Source organism: Tamandua tetradactyla, chromosome 6, assembly GCF_023851605.1.
Source record: "Tamandua tetradactyla isolate mTamTet1 chromosome 6, mTamTet1.pri, whole genome shotgun sequence".
Classification (NCBI taxonomy): Eukaryota; Metazoa; Chordata; class Mammalia; order Pilosa; family Myrmecophagidae; genus Tamandua; species Tamandua tetradactyla.
Genome location: NC_135332.1, coordinates 28,052,282 through 28,070,591, shown reverse-complemented (window position 1 = coordinate 28,070,591; position 18,310 = coordinate 28,052,282). Strand labels below are relative to the sequence as shown.

The window sequence follows — 18,310 nt, the reverse complement described above, 5'->3', positions numbered from 1 at the left end:
TGGCACATGCTGTTCTCTCTTCCTAGAACCGCTTCTCTCTCCTCTTTGCTTCCTTAACTCCTACTTGTCCTGTAGATATCAAACCCTTCCTGACCTCTGCTGAGGTAAAAAGCCCTGTGAAAGCCTCTCATGGCACCAGGCACCTCTACTTAGGAGCACTTGTCTTCGTGATACTCTACACTTGTTCCCATGGTCACTGCATGTCTCCCCAGGCAGACTATACTGTCCACAAGGGCGGGGCCTACAGCCTATCTTATCAACTGCCTTATTCTCAGCACCAAACCCTGTGCCTGGCACGTGACAGTTTCTCTGCAAATATCTGCTGAATGAAAGAGAGGCTCCAGCACCCTGACGTCTCCGCAGCGGGGCACACTCACCTCTTTGTAGCCAAAGACAATGCGGCCGTCATTGTGCAGAGCTGCCTGGAAGGTGAAGCTGCCCCTGTCCTCCCGGCCTTGGAGGTAGACTCGGTCCCACTGAACAATGAAGACTGTCCCTAGGGAGAAGGACCCCAGCTGGACTGGAGGTTACGCAGGGAGCAGGGCCCTGCAGGGGCAGGGATCAGTGTGGATTGGCCACAGGTTGGATCCCTTAGAGATGGTGGGAAAGTTTACAAATTTGATGGAAGCTGGGGCAGGGCAGCCCACTATTGGGGGTGGCTAAAGCTGGAGAGGAGCCAGAAGACCCTGCTTTAGCACCCCAGATGCCACACTTGATCACATCTTCCCGCAGGCATGCCCCTTCCTTCTTGCCTATCCCTCCCTCTTGGTATGAAAAGGAGGAGAAATGGGAGGAATGTCTGTTCTTCTTGGCAACAGGGTGGAGGGGTGCTCAAGGGACACTCTGCTAAGAGTGAAAAATAATAAAAATAGTAAATAATAAAGGACCCTGACATTTATTTCACTGCTACTAAGTATCTCATCAGCTCCTGCTAGGTAGCAGGCATGTTTTTATTCTCATCTCATTGATGAGCAAGGCAAACACACAAAGGTGGTGTGGCTGCCTTGCTGTGTGACTGTGGGCAAGTCGCTTGCCCTCTCTGGGCCTTAGGATCCTCCAAATAGGCCGGACCAAGGGAGCCCTGGGGCGGTGACTCAAACTTTGAGCTCTGGTCTCACCATTGTCAAAATAAGCAACTGTGGAATTTTCGGAGTAGCCAGGGTTGAAGTTGGCCATCAGAGGGGCCACGTACTGTGTAGCGGTGAGCATCCGGTGGATCACGTCACCCATGAAGATGAAGCCTGGGATGGGGAGAAGAGTCACTAGAAGGCCTGGAGGGGCTGCTTCCAGGGTCTTTCCATGCAGGTCAACAAAGAGCCCAGAGGGCAGGTAGATATGGGGCGGATGGGACTGGAAATGCCCCTTGGGCGTCCATCCCCCATTCCCACCCTATTCCTGGTGGGCACAGTATCTGGGTCTGAGTGGAGCAAAATGGCCCCTGATCAAAAAAAAAATAAAGTTCCTCCTGCCCCTCCAGGTGAGCACAGACCATAGGGTGAAGGAGCAGGAAGAGGAGGTGACCCCCACCCCTCCCCATCTCAGTCCTGGGGAAATGTGCAGGAATCAAGGATGGGCTCCTTGGAGCAACAGGGAGTTGCTGTCCAGGACCCCTGGTCCCAGGAACCCAGGCGCCCAGTCTCCCTGTCCCTCTCATTCACTAGCTCAGAAACACAGGGACCACGGAGACTTCCCATGCTGGCCCAGAGGGAGCAAGTCAGCCCGATGAAGGGGCGCGGGCTGAGCATTCACTGACCTCCCCTCCTGCAATAAAGAATGAGGCTCCCAAGAGAGCCAAGCATGGGTTCCCCCTCCCAGACCACCCACACAACACTGCCTCCCATAAGCCTCCCGAGGGAGACCCCCAGATTCTGGCTGAGATCTCCAAACCCTCCCCCAGGCACCGCGGACAGTCTTACCTCCGGTTGCTATGGTGATCTGTCGCAGAGGATGCCCGTAGAAAGGGAAATCAAAGGACAAGACCACTCTCTGCAGGGGATGAGACAGTCAGCATGGGCCAAGCTGCAGACCAAGGGCCTGGGACCCGCACTGCCCCATGCTTGTCTGGACGGGGGGGTGGGGGGACAGGCATCCCCAGGGCAGGCTCCCAGGTCAAGCAGGTGGGCAACCCCATCTCTGGCCAAATCCCCTGGATCCCCTGGAAGGCACATCCCAGGTCACAGACCTCTGGCCACAGCTGTGCCCAGCAACCAGGCAGTGTAGGCTGGACTCTGGGCTCCCGGCTGCCAGGGACGGAGGCACTCACCGAAGCCTGCCGGTGGGTGCTGGACAGGATCCTGTGGACCTTCACTTGGCTCTGGTTGGCCTTGGTCACGTCCACCCACAGCTCCCGGCTGCGGGGCTCGCTGGGGCCATACAGGCGGGACACATAGTAGCTGTGGTTGTCCTCCTGCATCACCCAAGATGGAGGCATGAGGAGGCCAGCCCATGCCAGTAGCCCTCCTTCTGCCCCCTCACTCGGCCTCCTGGACATGAGAAGTCAACACCTTTCCAGGGCGCTGGGCCTGAAGCCCAAGAGCTGGTTTGGGCCTGGGAACCCCTGGGCCCCAGAAAGCCCACTACCTGCCCCCAGGCCATGCAGCAAGAGCTCTGCCCAACCAAATCCACACTTGCTATATCTGCGCCCAGCCCTGCCATTTCCAGACAAGCCAGGCTTATCCTGCAGCCCAAAGTCCCTTTGGCTAGGGAGCCAAAGGGAGCATGACAGAGAAACAGACAACACAGCTCTAAACTGAGCCCTCATCTTGGGGCACTTCCAGATTGAGGGGGGAGACACAGTCCCTGCCCTTGGAGAGAGCCCTGTTTAAAGGAAAAGAAAAACTGGTGCATGAGAAGTCGCAGGCCTAAAGGATGAGAGTAAACCTTAATCTCAGAGAGTTGCTAGTCTGGTGGCCGAGGTGGGGGCTTATGGAAACAGAAAAGGCAGACCAGACCAAGACCCAGATCTTCAAGCAAAGAGATAAAATGCAGGACACATACTGGGATCACCAGAGGGTGAGAAAGGGGAGAGAAGCACAAGGATTCCTTCAAGACATATTTTGAACCCCTACTGTGTGCCGGACTCTTGGCCCTGGGAATAAAATAAAGAACAAGCCAGCACGCAGTGGGCTGGAGTTAATTCCATAAAACCTCTCCTGCAGAGGAGCATTTGGAGCCAGGGAGTTTTTATTAAAGGAGGACAGGGAAATGGTTGCAAAAACGGTAGAGGAGCCAGGGGAGGGGTGATGTTGTTGCATTTCCTGGAATGTCAAATTGGACCCCCATCCCCACCCCCGCAGAGCATCAGCTGCAAGAGGAGGTGAGAGCAGGGAGGTCCACTTGGCCCCTCGCCACGCAGACAGGGCTGCCGACCCGTGAGGAGCCGTGGGCACCGTGGCGCATTTACCAGGCTGTCCAGCAGCAGCGGCTGCGGACACAGCAAGGCAGACAACGGTCTCTCTGTCAATCTGCCAGCTGCCCAGCATGAGCGGGGACCAGGGATTCCTGCCTTCCCCACCGCCCGCCGGGAGGCAGACTCTGCTCTTCTGACAAGTGACACAACCTGGGACCTGAGGCGGGGACAGGACTAGTAGGAAGATAAGAGAGGGGGTATCCCGCTGCCACTGCCTTCTCCCTCACCTTCCTGCCTCCAGACTGTCCCCACCCCCCTCATCCATCCCCACCCACTCTCATCCATCCCCACCCCCATCCGTCCCCACCCCCCATCCGTCCCCACCCCCATCCGTCCCCACCCCCATCCGTCCCCACCCCCCATCCGTCCCCACCCCCATCCGTCCCCACCCCCCATCCGTCCCCACCCCCATCCGTCCCCACCCCCCATCCGTCCCCACCCCCATCCGTCCCCACCCCCCATCCGTCCCCACCCCCATCCGTCCCCACCCCCCATCCGTCCCCACCCCCATCCGTCCCCACCCCCAATCCGTCCCCACCCCCATCTGTCCCCACCCCCCATCCGTCCCCACCCCCCCATCCGTCTCCACCCCCCTCATCCATCCCCACCCCTCATCCATCCCCACCCCCCTCATCCATCCCCACCCCCCATCCGTCCCCACCCCCATCCGTCCCCACCCCATCCATCCCCACCCCCATCCGTCCCCACCCCCCTCATCCATCCCCACCCCCCTCATCCATCCCCACCCCTCATCCGTCCCCACCCCCCATCCGTCCCCACCCCCATCCGTCCCCACCCCATCCGTCCCCACCCCATCTGTCCCCACCCCCATCCGTCCCCACCCCCTCATCCGTCCCCACCCCCCTCATCCGTCCCCACCCCATCTGTCCCCACCCCCATCCGTCCCCACCCCCTCATCCGTCCCCACCCCCCTCATCCGTCCCCACCCCCATCCATCCCCACCCCCCTCATCCATACCCCCATCCATCCTTGGCACAGCAGCCAAATGAATTTAAAACATGTGTGTGGCCACATAACTGTCCTCGCAAGCCATCCGTGGCTTCCCACTCCCTTGGAGACAAAACCCAGACCTCTCAGATGGGCAGACAAGATCCCATCAGAAGCCAGCCCCGCTTTCTCTCGAGCTTAACCTCTCTCGTCCCCCTGTGCACCCATCAGACCCCGCTCCCCGGCAGGCTCAGGCCAGCAGCAGTCATTCGTGCCCTTTGCACATGCCGGTTTCCCTGCCTGGAATGGCCTCCTTTCTTTCTCCTCCTAGCAGATTCCTAATCCTTCAGGGCTCAGTTTAAACATCACCTGCTTATAGGCCTCCTGCCCCTTCTTTCTGGCCCAAGGAGGACCTCCACCGCCCCACAAATAGCCCCTACCACCTAGGATTTGGAGGAATCCTCAGGGGGTGACTCACATGTGCTCAGGTGCAGACTGTTCGTGAGAGTTGCACGGCCCCACCCCTTCTGGTCACCTCCTGACACACCCCCGTGGGCTGAGGGCAAGGGCTCATGCCAAGGGCGCTTCCTGCCATCGCTGCCATAGGCACAACCTCGGGTGCCAGATGGGGGCCCAGAGGAGGGTGCGCTGCTCACCAGCTCTGCCCACCAGCTCTGCCCCGGGCACCAGAGCAGCAGCACCAGTGCCCAGAGCTCACACAGCCTTCCTCGGGAAAGCAGACCCTTCAGCTCAGGCTCTCACCCCCTCCCCAGGAGTCTGGATGCCATGCATTTTCCTCCTTGGTTCCCATCTCCACCCACCTCTGAAATGCACACAAAAGGTCTCCAAAAGAGTCTGCTTTCCCCCAGCCTGTGTCTTGGAAAACAGGTGGGGGGAAGTTTTTATTCTGCCTCAAAGCTAAAAAAAACAGAGGGGACTCTGAGCAAACAGTGTATCTCCAACGGTTTGCAGGACCCCAGCTCTGAAGCCATCTTAGACTTAGCTGGGCTGACTGTCACTGTCACGGCTACAGCTCGTCTCGCCCGCTGCCCACCCCACCTGCCAGTTCAAGCAAAAAAAAAGTCATTTATTAAAAGACGTAAATTAGCTTAAAATTTTTGTCTGAAGAAAGGAAACCGAGTTTAGAAGCTGTCAGACCATCACCTACACGTCTGCCTATCCCTGGCCGTGGCATCCCTGGCATTCAGGGGTGGCCCGAGGTCACCTCCATCTGCCATGGCTCAAGGTCCTCGTGTTCTCGGCGCCAGGGGTGAACCGGGGCAGGATCCTTGTTTTTGCTCTTTTATAAGAGTAGAACGGGGCGGGGGCAGGGGTGGGTGCGGTGCAGGGGTGGCTTGCCTTGCACTGGAACTAAATTTTGGAAGTAAATTTGCCAACGAGATTTGGAAATAAACTTGCCAAAATCTGGAATGGGCCAACGGTTCAAAGCCGAGTCCAGGTAGCACTTTATTCCTTTTGCACCCTGCAGCTGGTGGCTTGTGTTCAAAAGACACATTCAAGTCCTAATCTCCAGCACCTGTGAATGTGACCTTATTTGGCAACAGGGGTCTTTGCAGACATATTCAAGGTAAGATGAGATCGTATTTGATTAGTAAATCCAGTGGCTGGTGAAGAAAAAGAGGAGGGACATTTGGACACAAAGGAGACACCCAGGGAAGGTCCACGGGAAGCTGGAGACAGAGACTGGAGCAAAGCAGCTTCAAAACAAGGAATACCACAGAGGGCCAGCAGCTGCCAAAAGCTAGGAGGGAGGCAGGGAACAGATTCTCCCTCAGCGCCTCCAGAAGGAACCAACCCTGTGGACACCTTTTTTATTTATTGATTTACCTTTTTTTTAAACATGACCACATACAAACACAAACATTCTTACCATATGATCATTCCATTCTTAGTATATAATCAGTAATTCACAATATCATCCCATAGTTGTATATTCATCATCATGATCATTTCTTAGAATATTTGCATCAATTCAGAAAAAGAAATAAAAAGAAAACAGAAAAAAATTCATACATACCACACTCTTACCCCTCCCTTTCATTGATCACTAACATTTCAAACTACTAAATTTATTGTAACATTTGTTCCCCCTATTATTTATTTATTTTTAATACATATGTTTTACTTGCCTATTGATAAAGTAGATAAAAGGAGCATTAGACGACTGTGTGACAATCACACAGTCACATCATGAAAGCTATATCATTGTTCAATCATCCTCAAGAAACATGGCTACTGGAACACAGCTCTACATTTTCAGGCAGTTCCCTCCAGCCTCTTCATTACATCTTGAATAACAGGGTGATATCTACTTAATGCGTAAGAATAACCTCCGGGATAACCTCTCGACTCTGTTTGAAATCTCCCAGCCATTGACACTTTATTTTGTCTCATTTTGCTCTTTCACCTTTTGGTCGAGAAGATTTTCTCAATCCTTTGATGCTGAGCTCCAGCTCATTCTAGGATTTCTGTCCCACGTTGCCAGGAAGGTCCACACCCCTGGGAGTCATGTCCCATGTAGACAGGGGGAGGGTGGTGAGTTTACTTGTCATGCTGGCTGAGAGAGAGAAGCCACATCTGAGCAACAAAAGAGGTTCTCTGGGGGTGACTCTTAGGCCTAATTTTAAGTAGGCTTAGCCTATCCTTTCCTGCTGACACCTTGAGTCTGGATTTTAGGCTTCCTGAACTGTGAGAGAATAAATTTCAGCTGTTTTAAGCCACTGAGTTTGTGGTAATTTTTACACAGCTCTAGGAAGCAAAAAACACGTGCCGCATGTTGTAGTGGCTCACAAGGGTGTAATCCTGAATTGTTTCCCTCCTCCATGTCAGCCCCCCACTTAAAACATTCAGCAGCTCCCCAGCTACATGCAGAATGAAGTCCACACTCCTTACCAGATCCTGGACATCGCCTGTCCAATATCCACTCCCCACTCTTCTTTACTAGAGGAGCACTGATTTTGTAGCAAGCAGCTAAAGAACTTCATTCTCCGAACATCTTAAAGGTTACCATGTGACAGAAACTGGCTAAAGGTTCTAGGCAGGGCTCCTAGCAGAGCCTTTTGAAAGAGGTCAAATTTGGCTAAATTGTCCCTTTTTCTTCCTACCTGAAATGCAGATATGATGGCTGGAGCTCCAACAGTCGTTTTGTGAACATAAGTACAGGACCTACAATCTAAGGGTGGAGGAGTGGAGATGTGGATTGAGCCAGGGTCCCTGACAACACACGGGAGCTGCCACACTGGCCCTGACTGTTTGTCAAATCCTTGAATTCAGTTCTGTTACACGTGGGCAAACACAAATCCTTCCTGACAACAGAGGTCTGGTCTCCACCCACTCCTCCTCCTGTACTACAGCCCTGATGATCTTCTCTTAGTCCCCCAAGCTTTTGTCTGCCTCAGGGTCTTAGTCCTGTCTGTGCCTCAAAATCCCTTCCCCCACCCTCTTTGGAAGCTGACTCCTTGTTTATCAGGCTTCAGCTTAGCAGTCACTTCCTCAGGAGAGCCTTCCTTGATACCTCTGTTATACTCTCATCATACCCTGGGCTTCTCCTTCTCAACATTTTACCCTCTTGGGATGATTTACTTGGTTTTCGTACTTGTTATCTTCACATCTGTCTTTCCTGAAAGACCATATGCTCCCCCAGGTAAGGGCAGCCTTTACCCACTGTGCTCACAGCCAGGGGCATGTGCTCAATTGGAGGATGTGTTAAATAAACGACCACAAGCACAGTCTGTTGAAAGCCTGCTCATCCTTCACCTGTTTTATTTCTATTGAACCCCCAGTCTGTGACCAGGGAACAGGTACTCTGTTCCCCCACAGGGTACTCCCCCACCTGGGGACCTGCACAGGCCCATGTTTAAAACAGCTGTTCTGAGGCTCAGGGAAGGATCTGGTTTCAAGACTCCCAAGGTAACAACTTTCACCAAACCTTGGGGCATCTGAAATGAGAGCCTTGAACAGAAGCCACGCTTCTGTGGTTGTGCGGTTGTGCAGCCCAAGCCGTGGCTAACGCGCCTCCTGCCGCCTCGACTGAGACAGCAACTATTGGGGCTGCTGGAGGCCCGCAGCCTCCGGCCCCTGGTTTTGGATCCCCTGCTTCACTTGCGGGAAAAGTCTGTGTGGCAGCAGCCAGCGTCCTCCGCTGAAAGCCGTGTGCAAAGAGTCTCACCCTGACATCTGGGGGATCCTTGGTCAGAATTGCCTCGTTCTTGGTGTTCCCCAAGTCACCCTCCCATGGCACCTTTAACCTGACAAAGTTTTTATCTATTCTGACACAAGGAGAATTGGAAATAAAAGGAACTGCTACTTCTAAATCCCTGGGAGAGTATCCCTGCAATGAGTCAGCAGATCCCAAGGAGCGCGAGGGCCTCTTTACCTGAGGACCGGCTGCAGGGCGCACACGTGCAGCGTGCAGCCATCTGCTGAGGAGAGGGTAGCCTCGAGGGCCAGCGCCTCTGTGCAGAATCTGCCGCAGGCCCTGAAGATACCCCCACCCCCACCCCAGCCACCTGTCCTGGTGTCGACAGACCTCGTTATCCCTGGGACAGGGAAGCCAGGAGCCATAGCTACTCGGAGGCTGCAGTGATTGTGAGAGTGGGAGGAAGGAGAAGGGAAGCTGGCGTTGGCAGAGCCGACTGTGTGCTGAATATATCACACTCATCACTGCAGAACAACCCTGGGAGCTGAGTACTAACATTAGTCCCATTTTATGAATTGGGAAACTGAGACCCAAGATCACATAATCATCTGGAACCAGGTCAGTCCCATTCAAAGACAGCAACCTTTCCTCACACTCTCTCAGTTCCCACTGGAAGGTAACTCAGCAGTTAAAATCCCTTAACTTATGTCAGCAGTTAAAATCCCTTCCCCAGGGTATGGCATGTATAATCTTTTTTTTTTCTGTTATCGCTTTATTTCTTTTTCTGTTGTCTTTTTTATTTTTTTCTAAATCGATGCAAATGTTCTAGAAATGATGAATATGCAACTATGTGATGATATTAAGAATTACTGATTGTATATGTAGAATGGAATGATATCTTAATGTTTTGTTTGTTAATTTTTTTTAATTAATAAAAAAACTCAAAAAAAAAAAATCCCTTCCCCACATCCGCGCACAGCAGAAGGGCCACGGCGCTTCTTCATGGGTCACAGGGTTCAAGAGCTGGGCCAGGTTCACCCCTCACCCCTAGCCCCCGGCGAGTGCAGGTTTGCGCCAGGCACAGGGGATGTGCTGGGGGTCTGAGCGCAGAACCAGCTGGCTCACAAGGATCCCGCGGCTGCTGGTGCCAGAGGCTGCACTGAAAACGCGCCCCGTGGTTCCGTGGCAGAGCGTGTCCATACCCCCGTGGATGGCAGGGGGCACGGAAGCCATTTGTGATGGGATCAGCTGCCTCCTCTGGGAATCCAAGTCCATGGTGAGCATTCCCCCAGCTGGAATGTCCTGGGCACAGGAAGGGGTCTCCGTGCTCCCCAAGCTCTTCTCTGAAGCAGTGACGTCAACAAGGGAGATGCTCTCAGGGGCAAATGAAAGAAACCCTGGCTCGGCTCGGCTGACACACCGAGAAAACAGATTCGACCAAGCAGCAGAGTCTGGCAGCGTGCGCCCGGCGTCGATGACTCTGCTGTCACCGAGGCAGCATCCTAAGTTTGGCTGCCCTGCAGTCCTCAGATGGCTGCCCATAGCAAGGGAGGCAACTCTCTTCCTTGTTCAGGTTCAAAGGCAGCAATGTCTCACCAGGTGCGGAACCTAAGAACATCTCTTCAGTATGACTGGACCGTCTGAGCTGGCCCGGGCCAGCTGCAGGGACCAGGTCATGCTTCATTGGCTTAACCCAGCCTGGTTCCCCCACTGGATCTGGGGATCGAGGTTCAGTCAGGAAGGGGGAGTGGAAGTTGGGTGGGCGAAAGCCAGCATTAATGACATCAGGGTTGTTGGAAATGTAGCTCAGTGGTCATCAAGACCTAGTTCTTTCAGCCTCCCTTCTCTGCTTTTCCGGCATGACCTTCATGCTAAGGCTAGACCACCCTGTGGTTACGAGATGGCTGATAAGACGCAACTGTGCACGGCACCTGAAGAACAGCGGGGGAAGGCGAGGACACGTCCACCCCTCCCCTGAATGAAAGCACTTTCTTTCAGGATGGCTGGACCAACCTGGGTCACAGTCACACCTACAACTAATACTTATTGCCAGCGAAGCACCAGGTGTTGAATAGCTTAAGCCTAAACCAAACCCCCATCTGAGTCCAGCCAGTGAACCAACACCCTCAAAAAACCAGAAAAGCTGATTAAGAACTCAGCTGTCGGGCCAGTGGCCTCCCATCTGTCCACACGCCCTGGGAGTTACATTCCGCCGACCACTCAGGCTTTGAGAAAAGGCTCTGAGGAACCACCCCTTTCGGGGCTTGGGGGTCCTCTATTGTCTGATTCAGTGTCTCCGTCCAGTTCCTTGGGAAACCCAGACCTTGCCCGAGTTCGTCAGGGCTGAGCAGCAGTGATGCAATTACAGATGTCCCCCCACCCAGGGCTTTCTGACCAGACCTTTCAGTTCAGAATCTGGGATGCTCGTGGCTCATCAGCACTGCACGGAGGCCCAGCTGACGGAAACTCCAGCTGTGGCATCAGATTTGGTACAACATCCTTGTGCTGCGGTGTTTTAGGACGCCCTGCCCCAGACCCAAGGGCACCTGCCCACCACCGGCAGGCCCTACCACACGTGGCCACACCCATCCACAGCCCACCCCACGTGACCCTGGGCTTCCTCAGCCAGGCTGGCTGGACAGAGATGGTCACCTGATCCAACAGCAGCCCAGCCACCGGAAGTCCATGACCTATGGCTTATGCAGCCTGAACAAATCAGAGCCCTCTCCCGGGACGGCCGACTTGGAAAACAAGACACTGGTGGCAGGAGATCCATTAGGGGCTGAGCTGCAGTCACGGGGGCTCAGGGGCTGAAATCATCATCCTGAGCTGACTGCAGGGGACATCGGTTCACAGAAGGGAGAAAGTCCTTATATGCATCTGGCTTGTGGCAGCCTTCAATAAATATATGAAGAATGAATGGGAAAGAGACAAGAACTGAGGGAGGTGGGGTGCGTAGAGAAACAGAAAAAGCAGGTCTCCTGGTTTTTCTTCTTCAGGTCCCCAAAGCCTAGCTGTTCTTCACCTCCAGCCCCTGGGTCCATAACAGCTCTCCGTGCCGTGACCATGAATCCTCCTAGGAACAGCTCAGGAGGCTCTCCATGCAGAACCAGAAGGGCCCTGGCTAGAACAGTCTTGCTCATGGGGTGATCAGAGGAAGGACTTCCAGGGAGACTCCAGACAGTCCTTCACAAGCACACACTCCAAGAATAGGTATAGGAAGAGGAGAGTGAGAAACCAACTTTCCAAGGCAAACCCTTCCTTAACAACACGCTGGCCACCAAGCTTTTCCTTCCACACAGTTAATCATTTCCTGTTTCTTGATTGACCACCAAAAAGGCACATGGCTTGGGATTCGCCAACCTTGGGGACCCTTCCCATCTGCCACTGAAGGCCGCAGATCATGCTACCACCTGCACCAGCAGTTTTAATGGAAGAAGTCCACCCATGGCAGAGACCAATAACGGTTTCTTAATAATCACTCTCCCCTTCTATCTCTAGTACTTCCTTCTTTAGTCCAGCTTTAGCTAGGCACAAGGCCACCCATCTAGACCACATTTCCCAGACTTTTGTTGGCTAGGTGTGGTCATATGACTATGTCTGGCCAATAGAAGATGAATAGAAGTTATTGTCCTTACCAGGAATGGGATGCCTCCCTTGCCCATTGGCTGGATTTGGATGTGATGGTGGGAGCTGAAGCAGCCATCTTGGACCACAAAATGGAAAGTACACGTTGCAGAGGGCAGAGCAACAAGATATAGGAAGCCTAAACCATGGAGACACTGCATCAGCCCTTGCTTACTTATGCTCACACTGTTAACATGTGGGAGAGGAATCGACTTCTCTAGTGTCTAAGTACTGTGTAAGGTGGGCATTTGTTACAACAGCTGAACCTATGTCCTAATTAATATGTGGTCTCTAGTGGCCTCTTTGAGGTAGTCAACCCCAGGGCTTGCTTCCCTGTAATCCATATTGGTATGTCTCTTAAAAAGGAATTCGATGGATAGCACAATACTCTAAATGTAATTAACAATACTGAGTGTGAGTACGGTTGAAAGGGAAAGGCTATTGTCATGTATATCACTAGAAGGAAAGCTAGTGGATAAAACCTGGGACTATAAAACAATAGTGAAACCTATAGTTAACAATGACTATGGTTAACTGTAGAAATATAAGAAAGTTCTTATATGAATTAGAACAAACATATGTCACTGTCACAAAGTATTAATAATAGAATGGTATACTGGAAAGAACACAATTAATGCAAACTAAGTCATCAATAACACTGTAATATTCTTTCATTAAATGTAACAAAGGCACTATATGCCAAAGTTAAAGGTCAATAGTAGAGGGTATAAGAGGTATGGGATTTTTTCCTGCAGAAGAAGTGAGAATGTTCTCATTTTGACTGTGGTAGTGAATACATAACTACGGGATTATACCAAGACCATTGATTGTACACTTAGGATGGATTGTATGGTGTGTGAATAAAACTGTTTTAAAAAATAAAAGGATTTAGAGGTCATGCCTGGCAGTGAACCTGCCCAAGGAGTTCACATGATTCACAACCCATCACTACAATGATCTGCTCCCTATGGGGAGAGTCACATCACCCCTAGGACAGCACTCCAGGAGTCATGGGCCAATGGCTAGAAGCCCTGACTGGGGGGACCTGACATTACAAAGACTATCCAAGTACAGAACATGAACCAGGCCATGTGGCAAGTCCACCAAAGAGAAATGCCTTCCTTTGAGATGCTTGCAAGTAGCCTTGGGTCAATGACCCACATTCATTCGGGGACGTAGCATGAGATGCAGCAGTGGTTTCCAGACAATTTTGACCATGAAATCCTTTCCTCCAACTAATCTTTCGTGGAAACTCAATACATAAATCACATCAAAGCCAAGCCGCTGTCGGAGAAGGAAAGAGAGGGGCACAGGGCCCTGCCTGCTGTGCCACTTACTGTCCACCACCCTGGGAAGCACCTCTGGGAAACCTTAGGGTTCCGTGGAGCACAATTTGGAAATCACTGCTGTAAGCTCAAGTGCATGGGCTGTGGAGCCAAAACAGAATTCAGAAATTGGCTCCATTATATAATAGTAACATAATGCCACTTTCCTCACTGAGGGTCAGTTCCCTCCTGAGTTCCCTTTCTTGCAAAGTTCTTCTGAGGATTAAACAAAACACAAAAACATAAAACTCTGAGCCCAGCACCTGGCCCACAGGAAGTGTCTGATATGCAGATGCTATCACAATGAGGTTTTCCAGGAGAGGCCTTGATTGTGGAAGCTGCCTCCATCCTAAACAGCTGCTGTTACAACGCCTTCTCTCCATCGGTTATGCATGCCTGGAGGCCCACCAGGTGCTTCTTTTCTGACAGCGGGGAGGCATTTACCTCGGCCGAGCTCAAGACTCTTCTGGACAGGAACTCAGGCTAAGCTGTCACCATCAGCCCATCATCTGCCAGCCAACTAGCACCAAGAACTGCCGGCGCAAGCAACCAAGGGTGCGTTGCAGAGTCTGCTGGAGAGGCCTGGCCAGCAAGGCTTGTGAGGAGGGGTGACTGGGGGGAGAGGGGACACCCCAATCCCTCCCTCCACCATTCGCTGAGGTCTTACAAGACCAACAGAAATGCACTCTAGGTCCCTGCTACTCAAAGTGTCCTCCAGGGACGGCAGCGTCAGCATCGCCTGGGAACTTGCTAGAGGTACAGAATCCTGGACCCAACTCCAAACCTGCTGGATTAGTTTTGCATTTGAACAAGCTTCTCAGGAGATTCTTTACACTGCAGAGGTTGAGAAGCACTGGATGGTAGGACCCTGTGTTTGGACGAACACATTGCTCATTTTTATCCCCAGGGAGATGGTGGTTCCAAGCTTGGGCTTTAAAGGCAGAAGGACCTGGGCCCTCCTGGCTCTGCCACTCACTTGCTGTGTGATCTTGGGGAAATGACTTCACCTCTCTGTTCCATCATAATGAAGGAGGGGATAAAGAATTAAAATATCTACTTCATGGGGTAGTTGTGTTTATTAAATCATAAATAAGAATTTGGGAACGACTTCTTTAGCATCAGTTACTCCTATTTCCCCCCACCTTATGTATCCAAGCAGTAACCCCTGTCTATACTCTGGAGATAATCAAGGTTGAAATAAGCCCTTAGGTTGAAATAAGCCCTCACGGAACACATCATCCCAGAAAGTGCAAGAAAAAGGCCCCGGAACCACCCAGAGAGGGTGGTGTCCAGAGTAGGCCAAGGGGCTCTTGCATGAGTGCTGAGGGGTTATTGCATAGGGTGAAGCTGACCAAAGAAGGTCCTGGAGACAGGGGGGTGGAGTGGGGTGAGGGTGTGGGCCGACTTTCTTTTCTAGCCAAAGCATTTCTTAATGTACCTACCTACCCACTTCATGGACATAGAAGAATCATCTTATCCTGGCACTGATTGAACATGTGTGCTTTTTAAAGGACACATTAAACAGATTTTGACAGCATAAATGTATATCATATATATCATATAACTACAGAGAATTAGGACAACAGGTTAAGGAAAAATGAAAATGAAAACAAAGCCAGGGAGCATCTGGGCTCATGTGGGCACATTTCCTTCCAGTCTTTCTTCATACGAATATAATTTCACATAGTTACAATCATGCTGATCATACAGGTTTGTGGACTGCTTCTGCCATTTTTCAGGACATCTTAAGCAGTTTTTATGTTGACATGGTCTTTCTAACCATCATTTGTAATGGCTCCATGACAGTTATCTCCATTTTCCAGGCAACTCTCACAAATGCCACAGACTAGCTGGTTTACGCCACAGGAATATATCATCTCACTGTCCAAATCCGGGTGTCAGCCGGACTGTGCTTTCTCAGAAGTCTGTAGTGTTCAAGTGGTGACTTGCCAACAATCTATAACTCACTCTCTGCCTCTATCACATGGTCAGCTGGACTGAACACATCATCGCAGGAAGTAGGGCCCTGGAATCACCCAGAGAAGGAGATTCTCCTTCTGTCACCTACACTGTGTCCAAATTTCCTCTGCTTCTAAGGACAACGGTTGTACTGGATTAAAGCCCACCCTGATTCCCTTTGGCCTCACCTTAACTAAGAGCATTTTCAAACATCCTGTTTGCAAATGGGCTCACATCCACTGGACCCAGATTGGGGCTTGAACTTGTCTCTATCCATGGTATGGATAGATTCAATCCACAACAACAGTCCACTGAGAAGAAAATCCACCATGTGCTTAACTGCTTTTCTATGGTTGGGCAATTTCAAATTGTATGTTTTTATCCACACGACTGTGATGAACTTACTGGTGCATTTTCTACATCCTGGGTGATCTCTCCGGCTTTGGAGGCTGTGGCATGAAGCCACACTTCTCAAACTTTATCCTGCATGCAAATCACCCGGGAATCAGATTCTGATTGTGCAGGCCCGAGGGGTTTCTCCTTCCTTACGGGCTCCCAGGCGCCAGGATGCTCTGTGCCCCACAGGCTAACAGCGAGGGTATGAAGTGAAGCTTCACAACGGCCAGGAAATCCCCTTTTGTTCCTGTGAGCCTATTTGTATGCTTCCAAGTAAAGCCGGGGGGAAAGGGTAACCTTTTACTCGAGACCTTTCTGGTTAACTGTTTCAACCAATTCGTTCAATTTAATTTTCCAAATAACTCTATGAGACATGATCAGTCCCACCTTATAGATGCAGAAACTGAAGCTCAGAGCAATGACTGAGCAAGGACCAGAGTAAGGTGACCAACTGCTCCGGTTTGCCTGGGACGGAGGCGTTTCCAGGACTCGGGATGTTCCCAAAAACCAGGAGAGTCGGTCACGCTAGACTGAGCCTGACTCAGAGTCAACTAATGTTTATCACGCCCGACCCCACGTCACGCCCTCCATGTACATTTCCGCGCAACACTTCTGCAATAACTGGGACAGCAGCATCTCCATTTGACAACGAAGAAATGGGCTCTGAGGGGGCCAAGAAACTTCCCCAAGGGAAAAAGAAAAGGTCAGCAAGAGAGACCTGAGGTGGGGTACAAACCACCCGGGGCTGAGCAGCCAAGTTCCCAGCTCGCAGACGGAGCCCAGAAAGAGGCGAGGCAGCGTACAGTTGAATCCCGACCCCCTGAGATGAGTATCAACAACCCCACTTGGGAAGACTGAGGCTACAGGGGCTGGCAATGTCAACTTGGATGAATGGAGGAGTTAAGTGTCTTGCCCAAGGCCACCCAGCTGGTATGTGTCAGGGTCAGGATGGAGGCCAGGACAGCCAGACGCTTTCCATAACACAGGAGACTGGACATCTGGATCCCGCTTCCCACTTCCCTGGACACTCTTTCCCCTCACAAAATGTCTGCTCTTCCTTCTCCTCAAAATTCAGTTCCCCAGTGTCCCTTCCCCACTTCAACCCCTCCGCACACACCCTCAGCAGTCTTCCTGCCTCAAGCTCCTCACCTCCATCCCTCCCCATGAGCACATCAGGGAGGTGGGGTTCTTCAGGGGGCACTGCCTGTTCCTTGTACATCTGTGCTATGATTCTGTCCGTCCATCTGTCCTGTTTCCTCTAAGTCCTTAGATGGGAGAGACGGGGGCTCTGGGAGTCTCCTGCAGGAGCTATGAAATTACCACCTTTGAAAGACCACAGAAACCAAGAGGGTGCAAGGGAAGTTCAGTGGGAGAATTCTCGCCTGCCATGTGGGAGACCTGGGTTTGATTCCCGGCCCATGCGCTTCCCAAACAAACAAGCAAACACAGAAAGAAAAAACAAACAGACAAAAAGCCAACAAATGGTGCTGCAATAACGGGATATTCACATGGAAAAAGAATGAAATGTGATCCCCACCACACAGCATATTAAAAAGAAAAAGACTGTAGCAACCAGGAGTGCACTGCCTTCTCCGTCCCTCTCCCTGCCCACTGACTGGAGGTTGTGATGCCTGTCCCCCTGTCCCAGTGTTTTGCTTAAGCCAGAGAAGAAAAAGGAATTCAGGGAAGCTGGGTGTGCTGGTGTGAAGCTGTTAGGTACCCCAGAAAAGGACATGCTCTTTTAATCCATTCTTGTGGGTGCAGACCTGTTGTAGGTAAGACCTTCAGATTAGGTTGTTTCAATTGAGATGTGATCCACCCAATTCAAGGTCAGTCTTAATCCTTTGTTGAGGGCCTTCATGAGAGGATAAAAGGCAGAAATACCCAGAGAGCTTAGAGAGAAACATCCTAGAGATGCTAAGAGAGGACCCACAGACACTCAGGGAGAAATCAGAAACTGAAGGCAACGGAACCCGGAAGTAAAGGACCAGCAGATGCCAGCCATGTGCCTTCCCATGTGACAGAGGAACCCCAGATGCCAGCAGCCTTTCCTCAAAGAAGATATCTTCCTCTTGATACCTTAATCTGGAAATGGTGATGGCCTTAGAATTGTAAATTTTTTGGTTTTTTTTGGGGGGGGGGGGGGGCGGGGGGATGTGTGGTCCAAAAATCAAACCCAGGTCTCCCGCATGGAAGGTGGGCATTCTAACCACTAAACTACCTGTGCACCCTAGAACTGTAAGTTTTTAAACTAATAAATCCCCATTGCAAAATTTCTGGTATATGACATTCCAGCAGCTTCAGCAAACCAAAACACTGGGCTAGGGAGAAGATGGGTGTTGGAGAAAGGGAGTCTTTTCTACTAGGGATTGAAAGGTTGAGGACCTCCAAATCTGAATGTTTTTAAGCTTGGTTCCTCCCAAACTCTGGCTCTAGACCTGCACCACGAAACAAAGAAAATCTTGGAGTAGGATTTGGAAATCCCAG

At 51.5% G+C, this 18,310-nt stretch overlaps 1 protein-coding gene across 4 annotated transcripts in view; it reads right to left on the bottom strand.

Moving 5' to 3' along the window:
- Positions 1 to 18,310, bottom strand: part of PLXDC1 (plexin domain containing 1) — a 99,958-nt gene that overhangs the window by 66,664 nt on the left and 14,984 nt on the right. For all 4 annotated transcript variants that reach the window (XM_077164555.1, XM_077164556.1, XM_077164557.1 and 1 more), the window contains 4 exons: positions 2,264 to 2,407; positions 1,917 to 1,986; positions 1,119 to 1,241; positions 378 to 496 (listed from right to left, as the gene is read on the bottom strand). In XM_077164555.1, the coding sequence (XP_077020670.1) occupies positions 378 to 496; positions 1,119 to 1,241; positions 1,917 to 1,986; positions 2,264 to 2,407 (456 nt within the window). The remainder of the gene's footprint in view (positions 1 to 377; positions 497 to 1,118; positions 1,242 to 1,916; positions 1,987 to 2,263; positions 2,408 to 18,310) is intronic.